Genomic DNA, 13,409 nt, shown 5'->3' with positions numbered 1-13,409 from the left:
GAGGGAGAAGTGTAGTAAGAGGGAGGGGGGATAGGTAGAGTAAGTGAAAATACCACAAGGAGCACCAGGCAGATTGGCCATCTGGACCTCTGAGCTGACAGCTTGACATGTTCCAAGCGCAGCGGACGTAGAGCAAATTCACCGAGCATGGCCCCCTCTTGAGATATGCAACACATCACACAGGAAGCGTAATTAGAGGGCTGGTGGGGCTCGCAGTGAGCGTCACCGTGAACAGAACGGTCGAACAGAGATCAATGTTCTGCTCTCTAAATTAATGAGGCTAATGTTGATGTGACAGCCTCGTCACCGGAGATCTGTGGGGAATAGGACAGATTTCAACAGGCGTGGACGGAGACATGAAAAAGGGTACAAGCTTATTAAATTACAGTGGGCAGCGAGCACACACAAACACACAATAAAAAAAATGCTTCAGACACACTTGAACACAAAAAAAATGATTAATGAATATTTTAATTTTGACCAATTCATATTGCTCACCAATAAAGTCATTATTTTCATTATAAAACATACTGTTGAAAGTGAACAAAGAATACAGCTGCTTACTAAATATCAACAAATTCAAGGGGGGAAAGCAGAAATTTACAATAGAAAATCATTTTGCGGTGTAGAAAGATTATGTCTGAAGGTTGAAACAAACAATTCACAACTCAATGCATCTCAAATATAATTCAGAACTCATAAACGGATGAAACACAAGCACACGCACAGTCTCTTCCGAGGGAAGAGACGGGCTGATTATTTTCAAGGAAAGTGAAGCATGTATTCAACGCAAGTCATAAAATGTAAGCAGTGCTCAAAGTTATCTTTCGGACGAGATCCTCCTGACGAAGACTGTCGTTGCAAGATCGTTTGTTCACAAAGACGTACACATTACACACGTAAAAAAAAGGAAAAAGCCAATTGGGTAACAGAGCACTGCCGGACGTGAGGGGAGTTGAGGCTTCTTTTTGATTTTTCGTGGTTTTCTTTTAATAGAGCAAATCCTGGTTGGGAGAGCCAAAAATGCTCCATTTGGCTCTTTGGTATTTGGTGTTGAAAATGGCAGAAACACATATTCATAAAGTACAACATTAACAACATTATAATTTCAGAAAATTACATTTGATAGGAGCTTCTTCTTTTTTCCCTCTTTTGCTTCTGATTGCCCTTTGACTGCATTCACATGACGTCAGGCGGTGCGGCGAAAACGAAAATGATTTTCCATTCATTTTGAATGGGGGTGGTGCGTTTGGGCTTCAGCTGCCGCAGTTGATGCTGGAAAAAACGCAGCGGCCTGTGGCGGAAAAGTAAAAACTAGGGCTGTCAAAGTTAATGCGGTAATGCATTAGGTTGTAGCGGGCTTAGTTTTAAATCTAGAGTGAAGATACTGGTCTATATGAAACTAGAAAACCTAAGGAATCCATTGGTACCAACCACGTCATACTAGCTTGTCGTGAAGGAGGCTAAATAACGCTCCAAACTTACGCAAAACTTTGGCGAGGAAAAATTGGCATTACCATATTCAAATGGGTCCCTTGATCTCTGACCTCAAGATATGTGACTGAAAATGGGTTCCATGGGTACCAAAGTCATTTTGAACAGATAAAAAATGTGTGATTAATTTGCGATTAATCGTGATTAACTATGGACAATCATCAGCTGTCCAACCCAGCCATGAGCGAACAAAAGACTTTAATCGACGCAGTTAATGGGCCATTAAAGTGACCTGCCCAGACCTCCGTACAACCCTGTGGCAAATCGCTGCATCTCCTGATCTCGTGTGAATGCAGCCTTACTGTCCTCCAAACTAGAATAGTCAAGGTTTTATTGCAATAGAAACAATTTAGAAAAAAAAGCAAACGAACAATCAAACAAAAAAACTTCACCAAAGGTCATTGGCTGGGGGATAGTTTGCTTTTCCTCTGGCAACTTTTCACTGGCTTCAAACAATCTTCCAGCTTCTGCCTTGATTTCCACCTGATGAAGCGGATTCCTCTTAACTTACACAGAAACTCCTTTCATAATGTTTCTGCTCCAGTGAGGCACATTTACACCATCCTAGCCTTTGATTAGTCTTTCTTACAAAAAAAGTATCGAAAGGTGATAACATGATGCTTCATATGGATGATGGAATGGAAACCCACTTTAAATTATACACGTCTGTGTTAGCAGAGCGGTCAGAGCCACCTGTTCAGTGCATTTTCATTAATGATTCAGTTGCTCAGTTTAAACTTTTTAAAGCCTCTTGAATGTGTACAGTCCCTTGCCTGTGTTTGAAACAATGCCACGTTGTCCTCATGGAGACTACAAGCTATTATAGTCTATACAATAAGCTCCCGTGTTGGCTGTAACCATCCATTAGTGCACATGAGTCTTCTTCCAAGGCTCTGCTATTCACCATAGGACTGCATTCCCAAAACCATCTGTGTCAGTATTTGTGTAGTGATGACGCACGATGGAATGCAGCAAAGCTGATGACCACAGGTCCAAAAAAAAAAAAGACACATTATAAAATCTTAAGAAAAAGAAAAAGACCGTATTATCTCCTCTTTGTCTTGGTCGGTGGTTGCCCTTGTTAGCATGGAGGACCATCTTAAATGTATCCTTGAATGTGAATTATGGGTTCTTCTGCATATGTCTCTCTCCTGTATCCCTGTTTCAGTGTAGTTTGCTGCACCATCCAAAGCAGTTCCTTTTAGGGGTTAATGGATGGTAGGCACATCTCCCAGCCAGGCACCGGGTAGGGGGCGTGGGCACGTGTACTCATTCTGCAAGGAAAGAAGAAAAAAAGACGATAAAGTTAAAACCATTTAACAGCTGGTCTGCGCCAGTAACAGAGGTGGTGGTTACAATGTAAAGTTAATTACAGTGTCCAGTGATTTGATAACAGCACAATGGGGCTGTGACAGTGCTAGCAAAGCAAATTAGGGTAAGCAATTAAGCAGATGATGAAATCCCATGTACTTAGATAGCTTAGAAGGCTGAGGTGGAGAGACTTCCCTAATGTCTTACAGAGATTAAATGAAAGCTCAACACAGAGAACTCGTACAAGTATTCATGTTGAAAATTCAATTTAAGCAGAAATAATTCAATTAAAATAAAGCTGTTCAATTGAACCCACTCACCTAAACATTTTGTCACTTTTTGTCAGGTTGTTTGCAACAATGGATATTCCAATTAGCCTCCAGTCAAGCATTGATTGACATCGGAACAATGGCTGGAATACCAATTATAACTATGTCAGTGTATGTAAGTTAATTACATGACAAGTGCAAGCAAGACTTTTTTTCCAGAATTTTGTTTTTAGATTTATTGTCAGGAGTACATTCATAACATACTGTATTTACATATATTTAAAGTAGGGCTGTCAATCCATTGAAATATTTAATTTAGATTAATTGCATGATTTTCCATAGTTAATCACGATTAATCGCAAATTAATTTTGCATAAATAACAATGTCTGTAAAGGGGAGACTTGTGGGTACACATAGAAGCCATTTTTATTCACATATCTTGAGGTCAGAAGTTAAGGGACACCTGTGAAAATGGCCATGCCAGGTTTCTTTTTTTCTTTGGAGCGTTACTGAGCCTCATTTCCAACAAGCTAACATGACATGGTGGGTACCAGTGGATTCCTTAGGTTTTCTAGTTATCAGTACCTTCACTCAAGCTATAAAACTGAACCTGCTACAGCCTCTGAAAGACAAAATTGGTCGGGAACGCATGCCTGGTATCAGGCGGTTAAAGTTCATTGGTCAATATCTTCAAAACGCAATGACATATCAACAAGCTGTTAATAATTTTCATTTAGCTTGTTCCAGTAACGATTTGCAAAAAATCTGGTACAAATCGAACCAACGGTTTTGGAGGACATGTCAAAAATGTGTTTTTCAAAAAATTCAAAATGGCAGAAAATCTAGTCGGGCGGACTCCAGTGGTTCTTGGGGCTTTTTTGTTGAGCACATGGAGCTGGACATGTGTGTCAAATTTCAAGTCAATCAGACTTACGGTGTGAGGGGCGTGGCCTTTCTAAAAACGTGTTTTGGGTGTTAATTACAGCGCCACCATGTGTAGTCATACTTCTTGGGAAGCACTTGCACATCATTTCCAGTTATTGGGCCAAGTTTCATGGTTCTAGCTCATTCCAGCTGACAAATAATAAACCAACACAAACTCAGTTGGGTTCTACTCCTCCGGGGTTTGAACCCTAAAAATAAAGTGCTTACATTTTAAATTAATTACCAACGCAATGTGTGGTTACATCTCCACTCTTACTTAAAATAAACAGGCTCGTTCCTATCACATATTAGCATCTCTAGAAATAGTAAATTATAAATCATGACAAGTGAATAATTTGGGACCTTTAAATGTCAGCGCTTTCCCACAGGTCAACCCAAGCTTGTTGAGATGTTGTTGCAAATTTGTGAGAGATTTTTTGACATTTTACTCTCATTTAAGAGCCACACGCTTTGGATTGATCACACTGAAAGAGGCAGAGGCAAACACACACACACAGCCGGCATATCCAAGCTTGCCTCTGAAACCCTCCACTCTACAACTTAACCTTTAAAAGAGCCTATTTGCGACTTGGCTATAGGTAAATCCACATCGCCTTAATAACACAAGTGCTGTGAGTTTTGCCGGCTAAGCAATTTCTAAAGCTTTCAGAGTCGGCTCGAAAATTATCCCGGCTCAATTTTTTGCTGCTCGAGCTGAGATTGTTGTCAGTGTGAAGCAGATCTCTGTAACACAGGGCTCAGGCGAGTATGCCCTGAGCACAACTTTTATTTTAACGTTATCAAACGGGCTGATAAGTCTTCACTCAACTCTTTATCTAGCTCTCAGGTGGATGTGAGTGAAGCGAAGACAGCTGCCTGCACAAATTGTCATACCTTAGACAATTTCACCAGAGCACAAAAGCAGAAACAACTCGCAGCAAAAGCTCAGGCTATGCTGTGAACACATGCGCGTTAATGTGAACTCTCAAGCAAGCAACACAGACACAAAAGCTGAGGCATGCACCATTCTGACAGGCACACACACACTTCAACAGAAACACATCACCCTATCAGGTGGTGGACAAAAAGAGGCAATAAACGATGAGCATTAGCAGATCATCTACCCATTTAAATGTTGTCATTACACAGTATTTAATATAACACTTTTTGCCTCATTGCAACTGGTAGTGAAGCATGCGCTGGCTTTGACGGCCTTGTTTATCTGGTATAACACTGGAAATAAGCAATCAATGACTGTGGTAAATGGACTTGCATTTATATAGCGCCTTTCTAGTCTTCCGACCACTCAAAGCGCTTTACACTACATGCCAACATTCACCCATTCACACACCCATTCATACACTGATGGCAGAGGATGCCATGCAAGGTGCCAACCTGTATCTTGCTAAAGGACACTTCGAAATGTGGACTGGAGGAGCCGGGGATCGAACCGCCGACCTTCCGATTGGTGGGCGACCCGTTCAGTCGCACATACGAAAGAGCCCGGTCGCATGAAAAGGTCTGTGAATGACACAATGCGCAAGGCAAAAGCCTAAATTACACTCCAAACTTACATTAATTTTGGCGAGGAAAAACTGGCATGGACATTTTCAAAGGGGTCCCTTGACCTCTGACCTCAATATATGTGGATGAAAATGAGTTATATGGGTACCCACGAGTCTCCCCTTTACAGACATGCCCACTTTATGATAATCACATGTATTTTGGGGCAAGTAATAGTCAAGTCAGTACACTGACAGCTGTTGGGCTGTTGGGCTTGAGTTTGCCATGTTATGATTTGAGCATATTTTTGCTAAATGCAGTACCTGTGAGGGTTTCTGGACAATATGTGTCATTGTGTTGTTAATTGATTTCCAATAATATATATATACGTACATACATTTGCATAAAGAAGCATATTTGTCCACTCCCATGCTGACAAGAGTATTAAATACTTGACAAATCTCCATTTAAGGTACATTTTTAACAGATAAAGAATGTGTGATTAATTTGCAATTAACTATGGACAATCATGTGATTAATACTGATTAAATATTTTAATCGAATGACAGCTCTAATATATTTATTGAGTCTTACTTAGCATTTGCTCTCAATCTCTGACATGTTGCAAGTTATCCAACATTCTGCCTGTCACATTCTGCCTTGTTTGTTGTTTGTTCATCGGCTCAATAACATTTTTACAAGGTGCTTTGTGGAACCTGAATCAATCCAGTGTGCGGTCAAATGCAGTGACATAGCAGCAATTTGAAAGTAATTGCAGTCACATCTCTTGCATCTGAATTCAAGAGCACACCTTGTCGAGTGACTGCAGGAGTGCATCGCTTGTAAGATAGCGGTCACGGTGCCAACTGTTGTGTGGCTCATTATGCTTTATTTGATGGTAAAAGCCCCCAATTTTCACAACAAGGGCAAAATGTTAAGTAATCAGTTTTACTTTATTGTCTTGTTTATTCTGTAGTTTTGCTGCTGTCAAAATCTATCATGTAGTTATTTCAGCGCCCCTCAAATGTTTGCTTCGTGGACACGGCTGAGCAGTTATTTGCGAAAACTCATTATGCTCCTTCAACATGATTTTCTTTAAGTGCTTAGTTAATGAGGAGTACTGCAATTCACTCAGCTGCTTCAAACACTTGCATTGCAAACAGCCACCAGTCGTTTGATGGCTTTCAGCCATAAGTTGAAGATGGTGCTTTTTAACATCACTTTGCATGAAAGGACAGGATGACTGTGGATATTTTTGTCCCCAGACTCCACCACTTTTCATCACGTCTACTGCCGGCATTCAAAGCTGGACCGCTCGCTTCTTTCATGCCGAAAAAGGATCCATGAGGAGGTTTTATTATCTGTCACCAGGGACATGTGCCTCACTCTCTCAGAAGTGGAGCTGTCCAGTAGTAAAAAGGGAACTAAAATGATTTGCTGCCGCTTCTCCAGCATTGTTTTCTAGGCCACCTGGACAGCACTAGTGGCCTTTCGCAACAGAGCAACATTTTTAATGTATCCAAAGGAGCGTGGCAGCCTCTGAAATTGCTGCTTCTTCTTTCACAAAAACAGCACATCTCTAAAAGCAAGGCCAAGGTAGCTTTCTCGGTTTTAGCCACAGTGGGAGTTGCGACAAGCTGGCAAGGGCCCAGGATAAACTTGGCAAACATTATGGTCAGGGGTCCTTCCTACCCACCAATGCAGCATGACAGCGCGTGCTAGAAGTCTAGCTGTTGGCTATTTACACAGCTCAAGATCTCAGAGAACCTATGTCACTGGGCCACAAGTACTCTCCTCTGCCTCAGAGACAAGCCAACAGCATCCTAACAATTTGAGTCTGATTTAGAATTTTGGAAAGAGAAAGAGGATTTGTTTGCCTCAAGGACAAACACCAACTGTCCTTTGTGGATCACAGGCCACTCCATAACAATCTACCCTGGGGAGTATTGTGTTTGCACACACGCTATAACAAAAAAGGCTCCTCCTCTATGCCATTTTTCCCCCGCATGGGCTTCTAGTTGTTGGAAAAACAAGACATGAGAAGCTGGCGGGGATCCTGGTGGTTTCACACTGGACAACTTCCCTTTGATAGGGAAAGATTACTTGGCTGATGTAGCCACCCTGCTGGTCAATCCCCAAACACATTGTAACATGGCATGAATTGCGTCCAACCTGGGACATGAAATCCTGGGAGGGACTGGCCACTGAGGCTAGAATTGTCCTCTGTAGTGGTGTGCATTGATATGGAAATGTGCAGTATGCCCTTAAAAGTAAAGACAATATGGAAAGCTTAAATGATTCTTGATGCTTTATGGATTTAATCAATGTACATGAAAGGTCCCTATACATCCTAAGGACCTAGTCGATGATATTATTGGTAAGAACTCCCAACCAGACTCTGGCGTGATGGCATTCAAATTAATGTACAAGACGAACAGCTTATATAAACCATCTGAGAAACCGTCATAAGAAACTGTTTGGAAAAGGGCAGGCACTTTCAAAAAATCCTTGGCAGTTGATTCGATGAACCATCTGTCAATCAATCTCTTGCCGAAGCCAGTCGGGAGAAGAGCGAAAATATCTTTTCCATCTGGAAAAGCCTTCAGTTTTTCAATGAAGAAATACTCTCCAGTTCTGATAACTGATGCTACTGGATAATCTACGCTAACCTTTTCAGGAGCCGCCATCGTTGTTAAGAACGAACAGTCGTTATTGTTGTGTCGTTACACACACCTAAACCACGCTGCTCAACTAGAAGTTATGTTTGCGTGAATATTCATTATGCATATAATGTCATACTAAGTAGGGAGGCTGCGTTGAAAATGTTTAGAATTTGGCAAAACTAAATAAAGCAAAATGAAATAATAAAGAAGGTAAAGAAGGGCAGGTTAATTAAGCAGCTTTTCTGCCTTTCACACTTTGCTTTAGAAAATGTCACTAATTTGTAAAATCTGAGAGAAAAAATCAATTTAAATCTGTTTCTCAAAAAACAAACAAATAAAACCTGGGTATTTTTTGGTGAATATCTTTGGAAACTGAAAACAATGGGCCTTTGTGTTGGTCTGTCACCGCTTTGAAATCATTGTGTACACGACAAAACAACACTAATGATCATAATTGAAAGGTGCATAATTATAAACTCTGTTCTCTTGCTATGGGTGTAGTCCAAAGAGAAACTGACCACTTCTAAGACATAAGTTCTGGTCTTTTCAAGAACACAGGTTACACGTCCAGAGCCGTCCCGACTTTCATCCACCCCCCTCTAACGCCTTTATGTGTTTTTAATTAGGATGCTAATTAGCAGGCTACAAACATGATGTAATTAGTTTGCTCTCAGTCAGGACAGCTGCAAGTACCAGACATATACCAGCCACTCTCAAAGGGATCAAAAGCCTCTTACTTTCACTCTGGGCTCCAATTACCCTGTTCTACTTCCCCACCCCGTTGCCTGTATGTTTGTGTGACGTTTCATGTTCCCTTATTTCCCTAAAGACCATGAAAAGAGAAGCAGGAAACGGACTGAATGTGTCAATTCTTTGTGGAAAGTTAATGAGACAATTGGAATACTGTGTGCACTGCAACTTTGGTCTGGAAAACATGTCCAGTATGTACAGTATTTGTATGAACAATAGAAATAGAATAGGGGTAGAACGGATATTAAACTGTTTGCCGTGGACATTTGACGAGGTGAATAGAAAATGGTGATTGCTTATTTATTATCTTTACTTTACCAGGAAGTCCCATTGAAAAAAAAAATCTCTGTTACAAGAGAGACCCCAGTCAAGGTAGCAGCCGTACAAAAGAACAACACAACAAAATATAACATATATAACATGATATACAATAAAAACAGAAGGTGTCACAACACACGTCAGTGGGGCCGTGAAGTGTGTTGCTCCTCCGCCAAGCCAGCAGCGGAGGTAGTCATAGAGCCGAATTGATTTCTGTTAAGGCCAATTAACACTTTCTTTCTTACTGACTTATAAAAAAGGGACAGCCAGCATGACGGGACTAAATGCACACACACACAAACACACACACTCTACGCCGACGATGTTGTCACGTCGGCATGAGTGAGACCGTGACTTGCCGTAAGTTAGGGATACTTGCGTATACGCATATGTAGTGTGTATTTGCATGTCTGTTTTAGATTCACACACTCGGTCAAATGAGATTATGGCAGACATGACACCTCTAATCTCAACTGACAAAGGATGGCAAATTAAAGCACCACGACCGAGCTTACCTCCGCTTAAAGAAAAACAACAATTGTTAAGGACACTTTCTGGGGAGCTGATGCCTGAATAAGCTCTTGATCTCACCAACACAAATACTTAAAATGTTTCTTAATCTCTCTCTCTCTGACACAAACACGTAATCCTCTGAAGAACCAAGACCAAGTGATATTTCTGTCTTTATAAGTAGCAGTATTGATTCATTATTTTTTTATGTTTCAGTATCCGGTAAAAGAACATAACGGTAGATAGACTGCCGTGAACAAAGAAGTCTGTAAATGTCTGCAGAAGTTGGTTCGGCGTAATTGGGATCCTCTCTTTGATAACGAGACAGATTTCAGTGGAAATAAAAAGTAAATGAATGGATTTCCTGCTAATGGGCCGACAAAATTCTAATTGTGTTCTCAGCAAGGTCACAGCAGTCAGGCCTGACTATTGCATTTCTAAAACATTAATGATGCAATTCATGTATCATGGGAAAATTCTAATCTTTTTTGTAATCTAAGTTGATATTTCCGCACACATCTGAGAGAACATGCATGTCTACTACAAATTTAAATATAGAGAATAAAATACATGTAGCATAATGCACAATATATCTGTTCTTGTTTTAAAATGCATCCCCATCTCTTTATAAATACATAAATAATATGTACCCAGATTAAAATCGGTGCTGAGAGCATGGATGTATGAATATAAAAATCTTGACGGCAAGTGCAATACTTCGCCTCCAGCCATACTTTATGACTTCGATTGAAAATGCAAACTTTGCAATGACAGCATTCCGACATTTACAGGATACCAATAAAGGTATAATATGGTAAGCAAACTGTATGGATACAATACCACACAAATATCATTACAACCTGCATGCAATTACTGGATGCACAGAGAACAGACGGTGAAGACCAGTCACTTCCAGTTTCTAGAAGCAAATGCTGTTTTGAACAAGACTCGGTCAAAACCGAGTATATGGCTGGACCGTTTATGGTCAGTTTGTGAATTTGTGGCTAAATTGTTACGCAAATAGTCGGTGGTCATGTCTATAATGTTAAATGCAGTGGTACATGTCCACCAGGTCCAGTCTCGGTGACGGTACGTATCCTATTTTGTAATGCACCTGATTGGTCCCTGGGTTTCTGCTTGCCATTTCAAACAGGAAACAACATGGTGGCTCGTAAATTTTCTATTCAATAAACTTTTTTATAAACTTTAATCCGTCTAAACAATCCACCAAAATCTACTTCATTACTGAATCTTGTTTCATTTTAGAACTTAGGTCCTTTAGTTTCACAGCTTGGTCCAAGTTTCTTGAGCCGGACGCGTCACGCTGGACGGGCTCATTTGCATAAGGTTGAGATTTTTCAACTTTATGCAAATAAAGACGCTCTCCAACTTGCTGCAACACTCCAACCATGCACTCGGCTTCTCCTCCATAGGAAATGAGTGGAAAGCGTTTAGACGCCCTCCGTCGCCAGATCTGATGGAAATGCAGCGATAGAGGAGCACTCGTGACGGCAAGTGGAACCGCTGACACGCGCCCCTCCCCCTGAAAACGTAGGACTGTTCTCCGCCTTTTTATTTTGAAAGAGCAACGGCCAACGAGAAAACTCCGACACTCGGCCGACCAATCGTCTAACTTCATCACTCAGTCAGTCAGTCAGTCAGTCAGTCAGTCAGTCACTCAGTCACTCAGTGACAGACTTTTACGTTTGTAAGGCTGTCCAGTCAAAAATGTTTATATTTTTGTGTAACTCAAATGCATACGTGCCACCTTGAGACCTTAAAAATTACGAGGATTTCAAAACAAAAGCGGGGGTCTGGGAAACCTCCCGCAAAAAAAAATTGAGTTTCAGAGACTTTTTTTCCTGCATTCTGGTGACTTTAAAAGACTGAAAATAACTAAATAATACGTACACTCCAACAGCATTTTCATTTGACCTTTAATTCTCAAGAAAGAACACAGAATACTTCACCCCTCTGGCGTAAACTTGTATGAATCTCTGGCATACACTAATATTCATCAGTTTTTATTCATTTTTTGCCCCTGCTTGAGTATTTCTTTCTCTTAGTATTCTCCATTTCTCTCTCCTTCTCTCACTCATTGAAGGTCCTTTCAGACACAACGCATCAACGAGAACCTCTGGGCTCTGAAACCCATTATTTCCAATGGCTTGCGCTACACCACGACAGCTTTTCGCTACGTTGAGCAAAGCCCAACTTTGGTTGCTGCACGCTGTGATGTGCGCTGCACCCAACGCCGAGCGCAGCTCAAACATGAGCTAACACTGTGCTGTGTCACGACACAAGCATTAACTGCTCTCTTCCGGTGTATTGGTGTAGCTTTATTGTCGTCCGGGTGAGAACAGTAAAGCTTGTAGACGCTGTGCAGTGCCAGAAACAGGTTGTTATAACGAAAAGGGAAAAAATAAATCTGGAGAAATACAGGCGAATTGTGACCCCGGGAGGAAACCGGCAGAGGGCAATGAAAAACGTGAGTCTCCCGGTGAAATCAGGAGGGTTGGCAAGTATGCTCAAATGTATTTTTAATTTGCTATTATGTCTGTAGTAATATCTGGGAGAAAAGAAATAAGCTTGACTGAGCTGAACTGTGTTCACAACACAAAACGTATTTCATTAGAAGTGAGGGTATAGTGACCCATATGTAAGTGGGCCAGTGAGAGTAAGCTGCTCTAAAGTCGTCATCATTTGAAGTTAAACAGAGAGCCATTTGGTGTGTGTATGCATTAAGCAAGAAATGCCAACTGTGGTCTGAAAGTATAGAGCTCAAAGATCTCCCCGAGGAAATCGGATCCACTGAGTTGTGAATGGGAGCAAACGGAGCACGTCCCTGATGAAATGTCTCAGCTTGTGCGCATATTTATGTAAGTGCATGCACATGCATGTTTATCGGGGGCCTGAGCGTTATGATTTATGATGATTGTGATTTATGCAGGTGATGGATGACCACATTAGGAGCAGCAGGTTACCCTGCCTCCCCCCAACACACCTTCTCTCTCTCTGTATATATCATGTGGCGCACAATTAAAAAAATACATAAATAAAGCAAGACATCATTTCTTACCCTTGGTAGGATACATGTATCATCTAAGGGATCACGTTTGGCAGGTGTAATGGAAGACGCGGCCACGGTGTCATCCATTATTGCCGTTAACCCTGAATACACAGTTGCCAACAAACCATGTCCTCAAATTAAAAATATATTTATGATTTCTTTGGTTGTATAACTCATCTTTGATCTTACTCTTTTGTCAGAAATATCACAAAAATAATAGTTCCTGTAGCTTCAGAATTCCTGCTGCTTGCGTTGCTAGGCAACATCTAGCCTATGAAAGGGCTGATATCAGCTTGACAAGTCTATGACTGTGCTGGGATTACAGGTTTTTCGAAAGTCTTAGACAACTTTGAAAAAGGTTTCGTCAGACAATGCAGTTCAGTGATCAGCCCGCTCTGAAATCATGAATACACTAAAGAATACTGAATAGTGTTGCATCATAAGCAACAGGATATCAAGGGGAGCTTTCCACCTGAGATACGCATCACCTAACATTTCCCTCATTCTCCAACTGTCTTCCATCATCACACTCACAAGAACAGCTCGCTTTCCCTCTCTTTTATTCTATCTTTCTTTCTCACGCTCGAACTTCTGAA

The 13,409-nt window shown here is 41.1% G+C and overlaps 1 protein-coding gene across 3 annotated transcripts in view; it reads right to left on the bottom strand.

Moving 5' to 3' along the window:
• Positions 1-1,617: 1,617 nt before the first annotated feature.
• Positions 1,618-13,409, bottom strand: part of lrrtm4l1 (leucine rich repeat transmembrane neuronal 4 like 1) — a 143,707-nt gene continuing 131,915 nt past the window's right edge. For 2 of the 3 annotated variants that reach the window (XR_012591633.1, XM_074617818.1), the window contains exon 3: positions 1,618-2,768. Coding sequence is in view for 2 of the 3 variants with exons in the window: in XM_074617818.1 (XP_074473919.1) it covers positions 2,703-2,768 (66 nt within the window). In the remaining variant the exon portion in view is untranslated. Of the gene's footprint in view, positions 2,769-5,394; positions 5,521-13,409 lie in introns of all 3 variants that reach the window. The other variant, XM_074617817.1, reaches the window with a different exon arrangement.

Source organism: Sebastes fasciatus, chromosome 19 (genome assembly GCF_043250625.1).
Source record: "Sebastes fasciatus isolate fSebFas1 chromosome 19, fSebFas1.pri, whole genome shotgun sequence".
Lineage (NCBI taxonomy): Eukaryota > Metazoa > Chordata > Actinopteri > Perciformes > Sebastidae > Sebastes > Sebastes fasciatus.
The sequence above is the reverse complement of the archived record's forward strand: the minus strand, read 5'-3'. Positions and strand labels throughout refer to the sequence as shown.